The sequence below is a fragment of the Lytechinus variegatus genome, chromosome 5 (genome assembly GCF_018143015.1).
Source record: "Lytechinus variegatus isolate NC3 chromosome 5, Lvar_3.0, whole genome shotgun sequence".
Classification (NCBI taxonomy): Eukaryota; Metazoa; Echinodermata; class Echinoidea; order Temnopleuroida; family Toxopneustidae; genus Lytechinus; species Lytechinus variegatus.
Window position 1 is genome coordinate 29,625,988 of NC_054744.1, and position 18,176 is coordinate 29,644,163.

At 36.6% G+C, this 18,176-nt stretch overlaps 1 protein-coding gene across 1 annotated transcript in view; it reads left to right on the forward strand.

Annotated features, from left to right (window-relative positions):
• LOC121415400 (ankyrin repeat and death domain-containing protein 1A-like) overlaps nt 1–18,176 on the forward strand; it is a 44,872-nt gene that overhangs the window by 1,087 nt on the left and 25,609 nt on the right. The window contains exons 3-7 of the mRNA XM_041608598.1: nt 2,249–2,347; nt 2,968–3,066; nt 4,112–4,267; nt 11,652–11,786; nt 17,901–17,999. Of these exons, the coding sequence (XP_041464532.1) occupies nt 2,249–2,347; nt 2,968–3,066; nt 4,112–4,267; nt 11,652–11,786; nt 17,901–17,999 (588 nt within the window). The remainder of the gene's footprint in view (nt 1–2,248; nt 2,348–2,967; nt 3,067–4,111; nt 4,268–11,651; nt 11,787–17,900; nt 18,000–18,176) is intronic.

The following is an 18,176-nucleotide window of genomic DNA, read 5'->3' on the forward strand; positions in this document are numbered from 1 at the left end:
CCAAATATTGGGTATCTTTTTACCCAACAACATGCATGTTTCCCATTTACCCAATATTGTGTAAACATTTTTTAGAGTGTATATTTTATTGTAAATTTGCAATTGATTGGAAGACTTGGAGAATTAAACTTGCATGAATTGCAACTGATGGCATGTCTCTGGCGCCCACTTTTATTTGTGGAAATTGGCTTTGGGGGTAACGACATTGATTGAATTGAGGAAATTTGGATGTGTCATTTCGTCGTAGTGATTTGAAATCAGGAAACTGCGACAATAATATGGGTATGGGAATAGTTGTGAGGATGACATTGATGGTCTGATAGTGAAGATGATCATAAAAATGATGGTGGAGATGATGATGGCGTTGGTATCGATGGTGATGGAAATGGAGCTGGTGGTGGTGATGATGACGATGGTGATATCTGGATCTTGGGAGGTTGATGATGATGATGATATCTGGATCTTGGGAGGTTGATGATGATGATGGTGATATCTGGATATTGGGAGGTTGATGATGATGATATCTGGATATTGGGAGATTAATGATGATGATCATGATATCTGGATATTGGGAGGTTGATGATGATGATGATGGTGATATCTGGATATTGGGAGGTTGATGATGATGATGGTGATATCTGGATATTGTGAGGTTAATGATGATGATGATGATCATGATATCTGGATATTGGGAGGTTGATGATGTTGATGATGATGATATCTGGATATTGGGAGGTTGATGATGGTGATATCTGGATATTGGGAGGTTGATGATGATGATATCTGGATATTAGGAGGTTAATGATGATGATCATGATATCTGGATATTGGGAGGTTGATGATGATGATGATGGTGGTGATATCTGGATATGGGCAGGTTCATGATGATGATGGTGATATCTGGATATTGGGAGGTTAATGATGATGATGATCATGATATCTGGATATTGGGAAGTTGATGATGATGATGGTGATATCTGGATATTGAGATGTTGATGATGATGATGATGGTGATATCTGGATATTGGGAGGTTGATGATGATGATGATGATGGTGATGGTGATATCTGGATATTGGGAGGTTGATGATGATGATGTGGTGTGGTGGTTAGTGGGCATGGTAATGGTGACGACGATGGTTATCGAGAAGATGGCATATTGGCGGGGATGACGGTGATGATGATGTGGTGGTGGTGGTGTGGTGATAAGGATCACTCCAATATCGATGCTGTTTTTGGAAGGAATGAATATGGGATGGCGATGCCGGAGTGGAAAATGGTCGAGACTGTGATGATGATGAAGATGTTGATTGTGGTGATGATAATGAACATGGATATTATTATAGTGACGGTGACGATATGGTTATTATGTGACCTCTAAATGGTATTGGTGATAGAAATGATGTTGATATGGTGGTAATGGTGATGATGGTGACGGCAGTAGTAGGGATGGTGATGATAATGATGATTATGGAGGCAATTGCTATGATGCTCGCGGTGTTGACGGTTATGTTCGTAATCATGACGATGATATTGTTGGTGATGATGATGATTATTATGATGGGATGATAATGATTATCGACGGTGATTATTGAGGTAATGGCTATGATAGTAGTGGTAGTGGACAGGTGGTGATGGCGATGTTGACGGTTATGGCGATGAACATGGCGATAATTATGGTGGTAATGATGACGATGGTGAAGATGTGGTAGGAATGAAGATGACGATGGTGGTGATGGATAGCATGATGGCACCGGTGTTAATAATGATTGAGATGGTGATGATAACGATTGTGGTGTTGGCGATGGTTGTGGATATGATACGATGGCGGTGGTGGTGAGGTTAGAGATGGCTTTGACGGTGGATTTGATGATGACGATCGTGGCGGTGTTCGTGATAATAATGGTGATGATGATAATGAAAGTTGCATTTATATAATCATGGTGGTCAAGGTCGTGGTAGGAGATTACGTCGGCGAAGATGATGTTGACGGTACGATGATGATGTTGGAAGGACTGAAGATGGTGGTGGTGATGATGAATAAGAAGAAAAAGAAGAAGAAGATGATTATGATGATGTTGTTGATGGGGATGATGATGATGGTGATGATGAAGTCATAGTGGTAATGCCAAAGGTGATGGCGGGGGCGGTAATGAATAATTAGTAACATACACGTACATGTATGTAACTCTGAAGAAATATGATAAAAATGTATGATTAACCAGTTTTGATGTGGTTTGATTTTTATAGCGTGATCGTACAGCATTACATCTAGCAGCAGCTCAAGGCCATACTGATGTCATTGAATCACTAACGGATGCTGATGCTAAAATAGAAGTACCAGATAAGGTGAGAATCCTTTTATTACAAACAGACAAATAATTCCTGTTCTAAATATCATGTTTCCTAACAACATTTCTTGTCCAAATTATTCATCTTGCTGATCGTTGACGTCTCGGACAATATGATCATGAATATTGTGAGAATCTAATATCATCACCGTGTTATCATTATCGTCCCCCTCCTCCTCCTCCTCATCATCATCATCCACATCATCCACATCATCATCATCATCATCATCATCATCATCATCATCATCATCATCATCATCATCATCATCATCATCATCATCATCATCATCATCATCATCATCATCATCATCATCATCATCATCATCCTCCTCCTCCTCATCATCATCATCATCATCATCCACATCATCATCATCATCATCCTCCTCCTCATCATCATCCACATCATCATCATCATCATCAACATCATCATCACCATCATCACCACCAGCACCACCATCATCATCATGTATATCTCCCTCTTCCACTGCTCCTCCTCTCTCACCGTCTTCATTATCATTTTCGTCTTCATCAGTTTTTGTCATCTTCAATTTTGCCTTCTTCATCACAATCATTACGGGAGTAACACTTAATCGTCCGAACTTATTTTTCCCCCACTAGTTCGGAATGAACGCCCTCTTGTGGGCGACGTGGTTTGGGAAGCACGAATCCATGAAGTCTCTCGTGAGATCAGGCGCCAATGTCAAGGCAGAAAATAAGGTCAGTCTTTATTTTGTGCTATCATTTTCTTCATTTTACACTATTGCATGTGCACCGAAATCATTCTTCAACGTTAAATTTCCCCCCCCCCCCCATCACAGTAATCATGGGGGCATGGTTGGGGCATTTTCGGTCCTTGCACTCTACCCCTTTCGCCCAAAATATGGATCATAAATCTATCAGAGCATTGCCCACCTTCCATTTCCAAGTTGCTTGTTGGATAAATTGTGCGTTTCATAAATGAAAATGAAATGACATCCTTTTCTGTTTGAGACAAAATTATGCAGAGATACACAATTTCTGAGTGAAAAAAAGTGTTTTTATCGAATGGTTTAAGAATAAATGGCACGATGGGCGCCCCATTCATTTTACTGCCGCTGTATGCTCAATCGGGCCGAAATTTCGCAACATTGTTCTTGAAAAGGAATTATGTATATCTTTCGATATGTAGTTCTTTGTTTAAGAATTTTTTAAAGTGAAGAATATCCTAAAAATTAGCCAATTTGGACGCGACATATTTCTTCAACATCACAATGCTATACTTGTATTGCACAAATTTTCTCTGAACCTTTTCGCAAGGCTTCAAGCCATGTGCCCTTCCTTTTTCTCAGCATTATCCTCCGGTATGGTAAAAGGCGTCATCATCATTATTATTATCATTATTATTATTATTATATTATTATTATTATTATTATTATAATCATTATTATTATTATAATATTATTATTATTATTATTATAATCATTATTATTATTATTCTGTTATTATTATTATTATCATTATTATTATTATTTTTATTAATACTATTATTATTATTATCATTATCACTATTTTATTAATATTATAATTATTTGGGGGATATGGCCCGAGTTGGTTGGAAGACTACAATTGGCACGTAAGTAAGAATTTCATTTAGAAATAACATATAAGAAAGAATGAAAAAAACGTTTGTAGTATAAAGAAGAGAGAGAGAAAAAACCTCACACTTGATCAAATTATTCTTTTAAAATCATATTATTAACAATGTCATTTCCCAACATTGCAGCAAGGAATGACGATCGTCCACTGTGCTGCATCCCGAGGACATCGTAATGTCTTGGAGTACATCGTACGGGAACTCCTCGATGAGGACCCAATGGATAGTGACTACGAAGAGGACGAAAGCGGAGGGGGCATCTCTCTCAATGCTGTGTCCGGCAAGGTAGGAACGTCTTTACTTAAAAATAATGCATTTGCATAACAAAATACGCTTCCAGGGTGTTTATTTCATCACAATCATGGATGAAATGTGGGGGGGGGGGGGGTTGTTCACGAGTCTGATTCAATTAACTGGTTTTTCTTCTGCAGATAAATTATCAGGTATTTTTTCGAAGCTGCAAAATATCCGACCCGCAATATCAAATCTTGCTATGTGTATTTCTGTCGCATACTATTCCACTTTTAAACTCGCAGCATTTAATATAACCCAGTATAGAGAAATACTATTATCATATGAAAACTATTTCTACATCTGAATCATACATATATTCTGTCTCTTTTTACTGTACAGTACATTTTCTCTTCTGTGCATGTCTTCAGAAGAGATATAGTTAAAATTATTATTTTATTCTGTGGATTAAAGAATATCTTCTTGACTTCATGTAAATAGCCCCAATTTTAGAAGTTTATTTTTAAAGAAATGAAGGCGACATTTAAAAAAAAGGTTCAATTTTTAAAGGCACCAATCCGCTCCGATAATGACGTATTTCTGTTGAAAATGTTCTATTCATCACATTTTCTAACCCAAGAATCAGCTTCGATTAAAAAAAAACGTCCTTCTAAATAGGTTTTCCATTTAAATCTGTCCAATATCTGACCAAAAAGCATTTTAACCAACTGAAAAATGTCGATTGAGAGCCATTTTTAAAATAGATTTTCTGTTAGTAGAAGTTAGCATGATCTTAAAAGTATGATGTTTAAAGCATGCATACTTTTGAAGATCATGACTTCTGACTGTATTTTCGATTAAAGTCATGTCGACCTATCTATCGCAAGGCCTGACTCTGTGCAACCGACTTACATGTATCTTTGCTAACAATGATCCGACATAATGCTTTGTGAGTAATCATGTTCTTCATTTTCCTGTGTAATTTCTCCTCGATTTTTGTTCAATATACTATAAGCTAACAATGCGATCTTCAGCTAAACTTGTTCTTAACATTGATCAATATATTTTTGAATGCATGATGCGATATTAACCAAATTTTTCTTCTTCGCAATTTCTTCTTCTTCTAAACCAGAACCATACACGGAAATTAATTATTTAACTACCTAGATATTCTTATATATTCATCTTACTTTTATGGATGTAAACTTTCACAAAAGTCGTGCTAAAGGGAAGGAGAGGGGGGGGGGTCACTAACGTGAAGGGGGGGAGTTCCTGTCACAGAATTTAATAAATTAAAAGCAGATAGTTGGTACCCTCGAAAGTAGCGATGGCCCTTTTTTCTTGTAAGAAAATTAGGAACAGGAAAGTGCTCCCGAAGTTTCTGGTGATAGAATTCTTGCTTAGCCGATGATCTTACTTTTCTCGGGGGTCAATAGTGCAAACTAGAGTTACATTGATCGCAAGGCAAAATATCGAGAGCTGATCCTGAGTGCGAATTAGATAGGTTGAAATGAAATTTAGATTTTTTTGTTACAGTTGCGATCAAACGCCATTGGGAGAAATTATAATTTTGTATTATTTTTCTTGATTCGCTTTCCAAAAGCATGATAATCACACATAGGCGGCGGAAGCTTGTCATTTTTTTTGCCTGTGTCCCCCCTCCAATCTTTGGTAGATAACCCTCTTTTTGCTTATCGAAAAAAATGTTGGTGGTCCCTCCCTAACATTTTTGGCTTCCGCCGCCAATATAATCACAAATTAACAATGTCGTCTTAGAATAGGTGTAATATCTTAAGTGGATTGGCGTAAAGACAAGATATCATCAATGGGACTTCTGCAGCGAAATTAGAATAGCGCCACTTTTGTCGAGATTCACGACTTCGCTGTGATTATTATTGTTCCAGATTGGGGGAGGGAGATCCCCTATAATAATGTTTGATTTTATCGTGTCTAATGGAAAGGACAGGGATAGCTATAGTTACAAAACATTCCACAAACAAAATGTCGTTTGTCTTCCTTCCATGTAAACGCTACAAAGTATCGTATTTTAATTATTTAAAAAATGTATTACTGAACAATAATGTTTCAAGACTGATCTCGAAGAGGAAAAGGCGAAATATCGCCAGGAACTTGCCCGGTTTCAAAAGCCAAAGGTAGGATGTCATGTGGGGATGCAGAAAATTTGTCTTTTTGTTGCAACCTCTCCCCATTTTGTAAACGACCTGCACGAAAAGAGGGGAAGGGAAAACACTGATTAAAAACACCCGAAATCACCTAAAAACCCCGACCCCAAAACCCATCAATATTGATCGTTTACAAGTCTGATTAATCTATTTCTTTTCTATTTGATTTAAGTTATAGCTGCTGGTTTTTTCTGCGGAATATCCTCTCTTTCTTGTTTGCTCTTCCCTCTTAATAAAGCAAAACGTAAAATACAAAGGATAAAAGTGCATTTAGACTCTGCATGCAATAAGGTCCTACAATTCAAATTATTGTTTCAAGGGGGAAACTCCTTTGCATAAAAAGGGCATGAACATGATGAATCCAATTCATGGCAAGTTGCACTATCGAAACTGATCAAAGCTGTAACGTTATTTCCAATGACTAATCATCGATCGGTTTGGAATCGGTTTCGTTGGTGCACTGTCGTAAGCATGAGAGGGTTGATTGCTTTGATTGGGAATCGCCCTATTTCCAATCCGATCCGTTCCTGATGAAGTAAGCTGGGAATTCCAAGATATTTGCTCGCAAATCTCGCGGCGGGCTGAATGGGCCTAAATTTCCCCTCGATCGCTTCCTTAAAACTTAATAAAAATTATACTCATGCACTTATAAAATAAAGGCCTAAACTGTGATAACAGATTGCATTTTTTCACAGGATATCACATCAGCATTACAGTCAAGTATATTTCCGGGCGTTGCTTCTGTGTTTAAGAACATGAACGTTGTTAAGTCTTCTGAGAATGCTGATCGGGTAATTTTATTTTTTTCAAACGCGTGCACATTTTGGTCATGTTGGTATTAACAGCGCATCTCATTTGTCATTCATTTTTGTTTGATGCACGATGAAAGAGCAATGCATAAGATGCCTTGCTCACGGGTCGTGCCGAAAAATGAACCTCGGTCTTTCATGTTGTAATACTCGGCAATGGCACTTGGGAGTTTCGTTTCGAGGTGATCGATAGTCATGGATTGTATCGGTTGTCGTCTGCAGAAAGTAAAGTTGAAAGACTCCAGTCCGCCCCGAACAACAAGTTGACTTGAATGAATTGAGACAAACATTTAGACAAGCATTCAGATGCCATGATAGTGTGGTCGGGTAAGAAATAAGAAAGTTGGGGTATTTTTTTTTATTAGTTTCACTCATTTTCACAAAACTGTTGGACGTATAAGACACACCATTGTTAGTTTATGCAAATAATGGAGCCTTTGAGCTGTTAACTATTTCTTTCTGGAATTGTTTATATAAAAATCTCTACATTGAGCCTTTACATATATTTATGAAGTCACAACCCATTACGACAATGATGAATTTACGTTTTTTATGAGGTATCAAACCTTTGCAGTCTTTGTTTTGAGGGAATTTTGGAGGGAAATTGAAATATATCACATAAGGAAATAAGTCAATGACGTAATTGGTTTTTCTCATTTGCATAACGCACATACCGGACATGATGCGCGTGCACATCACCGTTTTTCCATCCAGATTTGATGATTTATGCTTGTTTGATTATTCTCTTCTCATTCACAAATATACTTTTTGTTCGGGTGGATTTGCCATTTGCTCTAGATAAGTACATTTAGTTGACAAAGCTGGTGGCTGGTAACATATCGGCTATATGCTTTTTCGTTCTCTGCTCGGTGCTGAGGGGATTAGTGTATGAATCGTACATATATTTTTTTTAATTATATCTTATCTGTCATATTCAACAATGTGTCAGAAGCTTTTGCAGATGTTATGGTGAAGATAACGGAACAGGGTGATTTTATCAACTGGGTTCCCAGATGGAGCTTGCTAGATAGGAATTAAAAAAAAAATAATTGAGCTTTATTTTTCTTACCTCGCAATCCTATTAAAGACGTGTGCCTTTGACTGAATGATGATGAAAATTTCCGTTCATGAAATATAGCGCCCTCATTTTAAAAATTTACTTTGAACAAGCTTTAGAACACCGTCTTACAAACTTAGTGATTTCATAACGGAACATTATATTGTACCCTAATTTTTTCACCCAAATCCCGTGGTTTGGAGGTGGATCTATCCGAATTAACAAAGCAAAATTATTTTTTTGTTGGATGCCCTACTTCATTAATCGACACCTTCTGCAAAAATTTAAATACCACGACTTTTACCGGTTCCTCCATGTATGTACATCTTCTGTAAAGAAGGTGCATCCTGATTGCCTCAATGCATACTGTACCAATCTACTATTTACTGAACTACTGTAATGCTCTATTGCTGCATGACATCCTGGAGATGGAAACGTTATTTCAGTAGAGTTTCACCCCATTATTGATTTTCTATGCTGTCTGTCTCTATCTACCCAATACATAATACTTTCTTGAGCTATTTCATGATCCATTATTATGTAATATTATACTGGCTTAATTCGCTCCCTTATATTGCTGCATGAGTATGTTTAGCTTCATGCTTGCAATTATTTTCTTTGCATTCTGTACATGCCTCAATGCAATCAACCCTTCCCAACATCGCCAAAAGTTGAGCTTCCGTTAATATATAAGCTTTTATTTCCCTTTCACCTATTAAGGTGAAAATGTATAATCATTTTTCCATTACAATGATTACTGAAAATGTTTTTCTCGTTGTGATGACATGGCGAAATGTTCTTTTTTCCACACTCAGGAAAGTTTTACCTGTTTTTTTTTTTTGAGGGGGGGGGGAGGGGAGGCAAGGTTTTAGCTGCGGAGCTACAACGAAGGTCTCAAGTGAAAGCTAAAAAAAAACAGGTAAAATTTCTTGATTGTGGAAAAAAAAGAAAAAAAAATTACTATACATACAAAATGACTTCATGTCCTATTATTAGTATTATTATCATTACATTCATATGATTGCAATGCTAATGCAAAATAATTTCTGCCAAAGCTAGACATTTCAGTAAGTATATTTTGAAAATGTATTCATATTGCTAAAAAAAACATTCTAAGCATGTTTTTAGCATGATATTTCAACGCTATGTACGTATTCGATGTCGCTCATTCGTTCTATATTTCGACATTCTAAAAACATTCCCTGTATTCGTTTGAATGGTGATACCCGGGTTTCCTGACATCGCGTCAGTTGGCGTATGTAAGCAACATACAATAACCACGCTATATAAAACAAATTGTCAAACTCAATCGAGCCCTGATACACTCCTAACTAATATTCTGCTTTCTGTTTTTATCACAATCTCCTATTGGTTACAAAGTTACTTCTGATATCATTTTGACCAATCACTATAAAGTGTGTATGCAACGGGAAACAATAGTTAATATCATTTTTTAGAGTTTACAATGTGATAATTCTACAGTGCGTATCAAAAAAAGTTTACACTTTGAAAAGGCCCTGGGAATTAAAAAATATACAACATGTGGTTATTTTTTTCACATATAATCTTGGGTTTGGGGCTCATCTATCCAATGAAAGTAAACGTTTTGACAGAATGTTACACTTGAGTGAGCACTGCCCTGTTTTTTAAAGCTCGCAGAAATCTGTTTGCGCAGAAATGCTCGTTTTCACGATGTGTCAAGGGGAAAGGGCGCAATCAAGCTTACCCTGCGAAACATCTCTCATACATTCCTCTTGCACTTTTGGTCAATTGAAATAAAACGGATACATTCGAGCATTTTGTAACAACTTTGCCACCCAAACTGAAATTTCAACACTTAGTAAGCACAACCTTTACCCTTTTTGTGCCAGCTGTATCTGAGGACATAACTGAATCTGAACCAAAGTTTACAGCAGACATCTCCAGCATGTTTTTCACTAATTTTTTATTATCTAAAGTGGGTTTACATTTCATTTTTTTATTACTACTTGTGTCTCCACACTTTTCCAAGCATGACAATGATTAACAAAATGAAAGTCAAGCCTAAGCCATTCCATGTAAATAACCGCTTAGTGTAAAGCAAATATCTTCACGATGGCCTCGGTGTGTGGGAGAGTGGGGTGGGGCGCAATGCACTCTTCGAAGTGTTTTAGGCAAGGAAACAAGTTAAAAGGGTAAAAGATATCTTTAAATCGAATTTACTAGCTAAATTCAACGTGTTCTTCATGATCAAGGTCTACTTTTATTAGCATAACTATTTCAAAGTTCTGCGCAAATCATTTTTCACTAACTTTTCAAAGTAAGTGGTGCTCACTCAACCGAAAATATTTTTCGACAGTGATACCGTCATTTGCTCAAATGGACCTATACCAATGTTAAAATGTGGAAAAATGTTCAGGATATTACACATATATGATTTTACAGGATTTTTTCTAAGTGTAAACTTTTTTTTGATACACACTGTATAATTTTGAAGAGAATAAAATAAAGCTAGCTGAACACGTCTAAGTACCATTACCACCATTATGTAAAATCCCTCCGGTCAATAAAGATTGTTTTTTCCTCAACATTGTACTCAGGTAATAGACATGGACTTCATGATTTTTACCCTATTTTATTAAAGGGCTACAATGTGCATTTTTTGTATTTTTTTGCAGTATGTTAATTGCACTATTTCATTTTCTCTCCTCTTCTTGCCGTGACCTTGATTTATCACACATCATACACTAACTTCAACAACGTTTGTCGTGATATCATCATCATCTTAATAACTAAAACATTCGACTAACACTTTCATATTTAATCTCGTTCAATGTACATACGATATCGTCAAATATTCACAATGGGGGAATTGTTTGCATGCTATGTTTTCCAACCCCACATAAAACACAATTATTGTCGTCCTAAATTATTTCACATTTAACGTTACTGTGATCATGGATAACATCCTGTTATCTAACGACTCAACGACTCTTAACATGGTGGTATAAAACTGAATTTAAATTCGCATTCTTGGACAAAAAAATATATCAACATCATGGTATGCAACTGCACAATATCCAAACATAATTTACAAAAATATCGTACAAGATAACTTAAAAAAATATTTCGTTACTTTTCTTCAACAACCACGCAACGAACATGGTGGTTTTCAATGTAATGGTATACAACATTATCATCATGTACATGGTTGATGTTTACATAACATCGGCACCATCCACCAACGTCATAAACAAATACATGGTGGTGGTGCGCAACATGATGGATATACAACATCATGATATGCACAACATATTGCATACAACATTATGTCTCGGTGAATGTTAACATAACCTCATCGCATTTATCAATGGGCAAACACGGTGACTTACAACTCACATAACAAACAGATGACTGGGTTGTTTAGTGCAGCCGGCAACATGATGGGCAACATTGGCAACCTGGCGACGGGCAAAAAGGGAGAAGAGAAGAAGAAGACGAGAAGTGTGGACTCCTTCGTTGAAAAGAAAACAGACAAGGCAGATGTGAGTTTTTATTTCATTCCATTCCATTCATTTTTAGTTATTTTTGTAATATTTAAATCGTGTTTTCGAGTGTTTAACTCTTACTGTATACAAAACAGTATTATTGAAAAAAAAATCAAAGTTTATGTTTATGAAGGTCGATGGTTTAGTTTCTACTGTGGAAAATATTCACATGTCTTACAGTACAATGATAATATGAGCCTGATTCATTATCATTTTTCTTTCTTATTCTTTTAAGACAGCTTTGTTGGAAATAATTATCACGTCATGAAATCATTATTTATCCACACATGCTTGCAAATGTTAGACAAAGTAGATTTTTCATAATGTTAAATAGTCACTTTGCTGAGAATTCACATCTGAAATTGGTTCAAGGAATGGATTTCGTATGTTACGTCTGTGTTCATTAATCACTATTGTTTTGATACCAATTTTCCATTAAAACTTCTCCGAGGAGAATACCTCGGATAGGAGGGTAAATCAATACAATTTTAGATAAGATGAAAGTAAAATTTATGTTTCAGTGTTGAGATTGATATAGAATTTTCGACAGCAAATTCCTGCATACATTGCATAAGGACTTCTCCATATTTATTTAGTGGGAATATATGTAAAGGTTTATATTTATCTTTTTTTATTTTCTCGATAATTAAAACATTGTGCCGAACAAAACATTGTTGATATTTCAGCCTTACGCGTTTAAGGAATGAATAATTCCTAAGATTTGTTTCATAAGTATTTTTTGTTCTTTTCCTTTTCTTAAAAGAATATAGAATGGTAAGTAAAATTGCAAGTGTTTAAACAAACTGCACACTTTGTAAACTGACTGGTCTACAAGACTACGACTGACTTTCAATGATAGCAGGTGCATGACTTGCAGTTGGTCCAGATGTCAACATAATTCATTAAACGATATCAAGCATTCGATTCTTTATATCAGGAATCCCCTTTTCTTAGTAAACCCCAAGAATTCAGTTCCATTTGATGAAGAGATCTTTAACATGTTAAAACATGTAAAAAACAAATGAGAAAGGAATACATGAGAAAATGGCTTGTAATACTCCGCGTACGTCGGCATAATCAAGTCCCGCTTGAAAAAAGAGTAGCGTTTAAAAACGCAACTCAAGTAATCAATCGCAAGTCTTTAATAGCCGCATTTCATTGGTTGAAAATTAATTACGCTTGATTCTTAGAGTTGCGTTTGATCGCAACTCTTTCTGTAAAGGTCCCCCGTGCCACGGTTCCAGGTGCTCCCGCGACAATATTGCTCCGATGCATAGGCGTTTGCTAACTTTTTTTTTTTTTTTTTTTTGCTTGTCAATTTTTTCCCTGCGTCCCCCCCTAAATTCACGTGGACCCCCATTGAAACGTGTGTTGTCCCCCCTTAAAATTTAGGTTGATTACCTTTTTTTTTTTTTTTTTTTTTTTTTTGCTTGTCAAAAATTTTTGGAGCACTTGTCCAACTTTTTACATGTGTCCATCCCAAAATTTCAGGTAGACACCCCCAAATTTTTTTTCCTTCCGCCGCCAGTGCTCCGATGGAAAATCGCCACGTTAGCCCAAACCTAAAACCTCTCCTCCAAAACTAAACAAACCCTCATCGTTCGCTTTAACCTTCTTCTGAACCAAACACTATACTACAAACCTAACTCTAACATATGCCCTTAGACATGTTAAAGGGGAAGTTCACCCTGAAGAAAACTTTGTTGCAAAAATAGCAGAAAAAATAGTAAAAAATATTGGTGAAGGTTTGAGGAAAATCTGTTAAAGAGTAAGGAAGTTATTAGAGTTCAAAGTTTTGGATTTGTGACGTCATAAACGAGCAGTTGCCCCATGTGTTATGTAATATAAAATGCATGAATTTCAAATTTTGCATGGTTCCTGATGACTTAATTTTGTTTTCTATTCATGGTCGGGTGTGAAATGATTTGTCTATTGATATACAAAAGGTACAGTGAAAACCATTTTCAATTTTCTGAGAAAATTATATTTCATTGATTTTTTACCATTCGCTATGTAGGAATGCTGCTCGCATATGACGTCACAAATCAAATAATTGAAATTCTAATAACTTTTTTTAATTATTTAATGAATTTTGCTCAAACCTTCGGCAATATTTTTTATTATTTTTTCTGCTATTTTTACAATAAACTTTTTGTCAGGGTGAACTTCCCCTTTAAGAATAAGACCGGAGCAAATGTTGCAGGAGCATCGTGTCGTGTCATCTTTCAGAGACCGTCTCGGAGACCAGTGTTGATGGTAATCGGTTTGCTCTGCGCTCAACAACGGGCGATAATTGACACATCGTCGGATTAGATGGCGATTCACGGCGGTTTGCCCCCGAAGTTGGATGCAATCAGAGCCATTTATCACAGAGTTTGGCCAGTTCCTTGTATGATAATGTGCGTGTTGCTAGGTAAGGCAATCACAATAAAGATAAATTGCGAAACGTTACCAACAGAAATCGAAATGGCCAAACCGCCATGATAAGGGTTTCTGATTGCATCGATCATTGGGGGGCAAAACACCACGAACAGCTATATTTCATGTGCAAACTTTCCTCATCATTCACTTCATCACTTTCCTGAATGTGAATTGCTGTGTTTTCAAAAGAATGCTGTGAACTGTCTGTTTTAGAATAGGACTGTAGCTGCTAGTATAGTTTAAAACCATCTATTCACGACTCTAATTATGATAAGTTTGAAGTTATAAATATTGTGAACTTGCAGATAACATTGTTTTTCCTTTATCATGTTTATACTCTACCGACTACCCCACGATCAGCTATTATTTTACCCCGAAGAATTCGATCAAATGAGACGCCGGTCCTCGCTGGCCGCCAACTGCCTCTCAAACAACGCGACGTCATTGGGCGTGACGTCACTTGCGACTCAAGGCCAGCTAAGCGCGTCAAACCCCAGCCTTTGCCGTCGTCTGAACGAGTCTTCGAGGCAGAACTTGAGCGAGGCCTATGATTATTATATTAATTACTCACCCGAGGGCCCGCGCGAGGAGTCGTTCTCACAGAGAATGATAAGAAAAGGACGCTGGCAACCTGAAGTGGAGCAGAGGAAGAAAAAAGCTAAAAAGCGCCATCCCGACTCTTTGATGGAGAAAAAATCAAAGGAGGTATACCGGCACCCGCTTTTTGACGCACTTTGTTTTGACACGGTCGTTCGTACCGGGATCGTCGCGGTTATGACCGGCACTTCGCCATGTTCGCTATATACTTATATTAGCGACCCATCGGTCGTTAGTTCATATTTTCATTGCATGACCATGATGCAGGCTACTCTTCTCTGTTAAATTGTGGTGTCTAAGTGATTTGTGGTAATATGAATAGTACACGTTGTTACCTCACAAACTCATATAGTGTTACATCTACATGATTCTATATGTGAATATCATTGTCGTGAGACTGTTGTAATGGTGGTACTGGTAAAAGTGGCACGGGGCTTTAAATTTTCACAGCATAGCCCATGATTTGGACTCGCTCTCTCCCTTAACACTGCGCTCCCTCATTAACCATGCATGCGTAATGGATCTGATTTCCCGATCAGAAGGGTGCTCGTCATGGTAGAGATCTCTTAAATTCGCATAAAGTTAAAGGTGAAACTGGACTATGTGGCAAACGGGCTAGCTCCAGCTGCACGAATCACTCATGCAGGTTAGCGAAAGTACCTCGGCAAAAGTTCGTGCGTTCGCGGCAAGCCTGTGAATACGCAGTTTTATTCCTCCATACAGTCTGTGACACATCCCGGCAATTTGCTTATATTGTTATACACTCTTAGGGTGCTGAAAATTAAAAAAAACAGTGTAATTATTACATTGAAAGCTGTTAAGTTTTTTTTTATTTCCATCCCAAGAATGCACGGTAATTAGTACAAACGGCCTTTTCCATTTAGGGCTGTTCGTAAAATTTCGATGAATTTGGGAGCGATTGTGATATTAAGAGCGAAAATTGTAGCTTATTAACATTTTCCTGACATTCCAACGAAGTACAAATAAGTCAATTTGTATTTTGCCTAGATCATAGTTTTTAATAACGTGTATGTTGACAGCAAAACATGCTGATCGATAACTTCATACAAATTTTGTGTCCACTCGTTTGTAAAGTCGCGCGTATATACCCCTGGTGAAAATGCAAACTGATATGGATCCAAACCAAATGATTGGTAAAAAGTTATCGCATGACCAGTCATTTATTTAAGCTAACAGGAAATAATTATGCTAGTTACCGGTGCTAATACACTCTTAAAATGTTGGGCAACATACTGTCCACACAACAATAATTGGTTTCTAAAAATTATCCAATTCAGTTTTCAATCATAGCATATATTGTTGGTTTAAAACTACTCAGAATTGGATAAAGTTTAAACCAATTGTTGTGTAGACAGTAAGTTGCCCAACATTTTAAGAGTGTAATTAGTCTTACTGAAATATGGAAATTTATCAAATCCACATCAATATATTATAAATCACATCACACACATCAGTTTGCTCGGGCAATAGAATCTTCGGTCCATCCATGATCATCATTGCCTCGTAGCTCTTCCAAACGTTTACCTCGTGGGTGTATTCTTTCTCGACGACATGTATTATTTGAATAATAGTGATTTTGCTCATTGGAAGCATATCATATCTGTATATTTTGGGTAATCGTGGTCTATTTTGCTGCTTTGATATAATTATTTTTTATAAGGGATCCTACATTGTTTCATCTTTCAATCACTGCGCCTTGAGAACTCTGCAGAGTAGACATGGCACATCATAAATAAAAATGATAATCATCTTGTGATGGATTTGACATAATTATTGTGCAATTAATTTGGTAATTTTTGTTGTACACTTTTAAAAATGTTGGGCGACATATATACTGTCCACACAACAATTGGTTAAAACTTTATCATATTCTGGGTAGTTTTAAACCGATAATGTGTGCTTTGGGTGAAAACTACCCAGAGTTGGATAAGTTTTTTTTAACCAATAACGTTGTGTAGACAGTATATATGTTGCCAAAGAGTTAAAGAGCATTATTTTATGCCTTCATGACGTGCCTGCATGTCCTTTGTGTAATTGAGATCTGTTTTGCTTCTTTGCTGTTATCTTGCTTGCTGGGGTTATGATGGAATTTGAATATTTTTTCCTTGTCATAATTTCCGCACTCTGTTAACCGACGAATTATACAAATGTGATATTTTGTGTATATAGCGAGCATGTCGTGTCGTATAGATTTGGAGATGAAGCGCATATTGTGAACCAAACAGTGGTGTGTTAGGACTTTGATTTAAATCCATGCTTTTTATTATTGTTGATTGACAAAGGTTACGTATTATTGATACTTTTATGTGTACAATATCAACTGACACAGAGACCGCTAATTGGAAGCTGGAAACGGATGAACCTAGTAATTCACATTCATTCTTTGTATATCGATAACTTGATTATAGTCAAATCATAATGTAATATTATAAAAAAATCCATGCAGATTATGATATTTGAAAATGAGCCAGGGGTGTTTGATACTCTCTAAATCCAACAGATTGAAAGTCAGTCGAATAGATCGTGGGCAGGGACCAATCTAAAATTGAATCGAAAGTTTTAATCGAAAAAGATTGAGTTACAAATCTATCAGATTGAAAACTTAAATCCAACTTTCGACTGGTCCCTGATCCCAATCTATTTCAATCTAAGGAATATAGAGAGTATTTAATCACCTTATATTTCAACTTTAGAGAAAGAGAAAAAAATCGTACACAGCAAAATCTGTGGTGTTAACCGGTGTACATAGAGGACCACACCAGTTATTTTACACCGGTGTTAAATTGGTGGTATCAGTTTTACACCTATAGGTGTTATTTCAACACCTTTGGTTGTTACATTTACATTCTTTGGTGTTATGTTCAATCTGTAGGGTGTAATTTTAACACCTCAGGGTGTGGTCCTATATTAACACCAATTGGTGCCAGTTTTAACACCACAGATTTTACAGTGTATAAATGGGCATGAAGTTATTTTCAAAGCTTACTACACTGGGATATGCGAAATTGTTACGTTCTTCAATGTGATTATGATACTGACATTTTAAATTTCTTTGATTTAATCACTTTCTAGGGTGGGAAGTCTCCCCTTCACGTGGCGGCAGAGCACGGACAAGTCTCGGCGCTAGAGTACCTGGCCAAAGTAAAGTGCAACAAATTCGCCAGAACAGGCGTAAGGATTCTTTGTTTTATTTGATTTTGATGCTTATTTCTGCACATTTTTGTTTTTATCATAAAATTATCTCTATAGCAGATCAAATAGTCTGGTGACTAATGCTTGTTTAAATGTAGGTGGGAAGTGTAACTTAATAAAAAAGCCTGTCTGATTGAGCAATTATCAGTTTGGCAC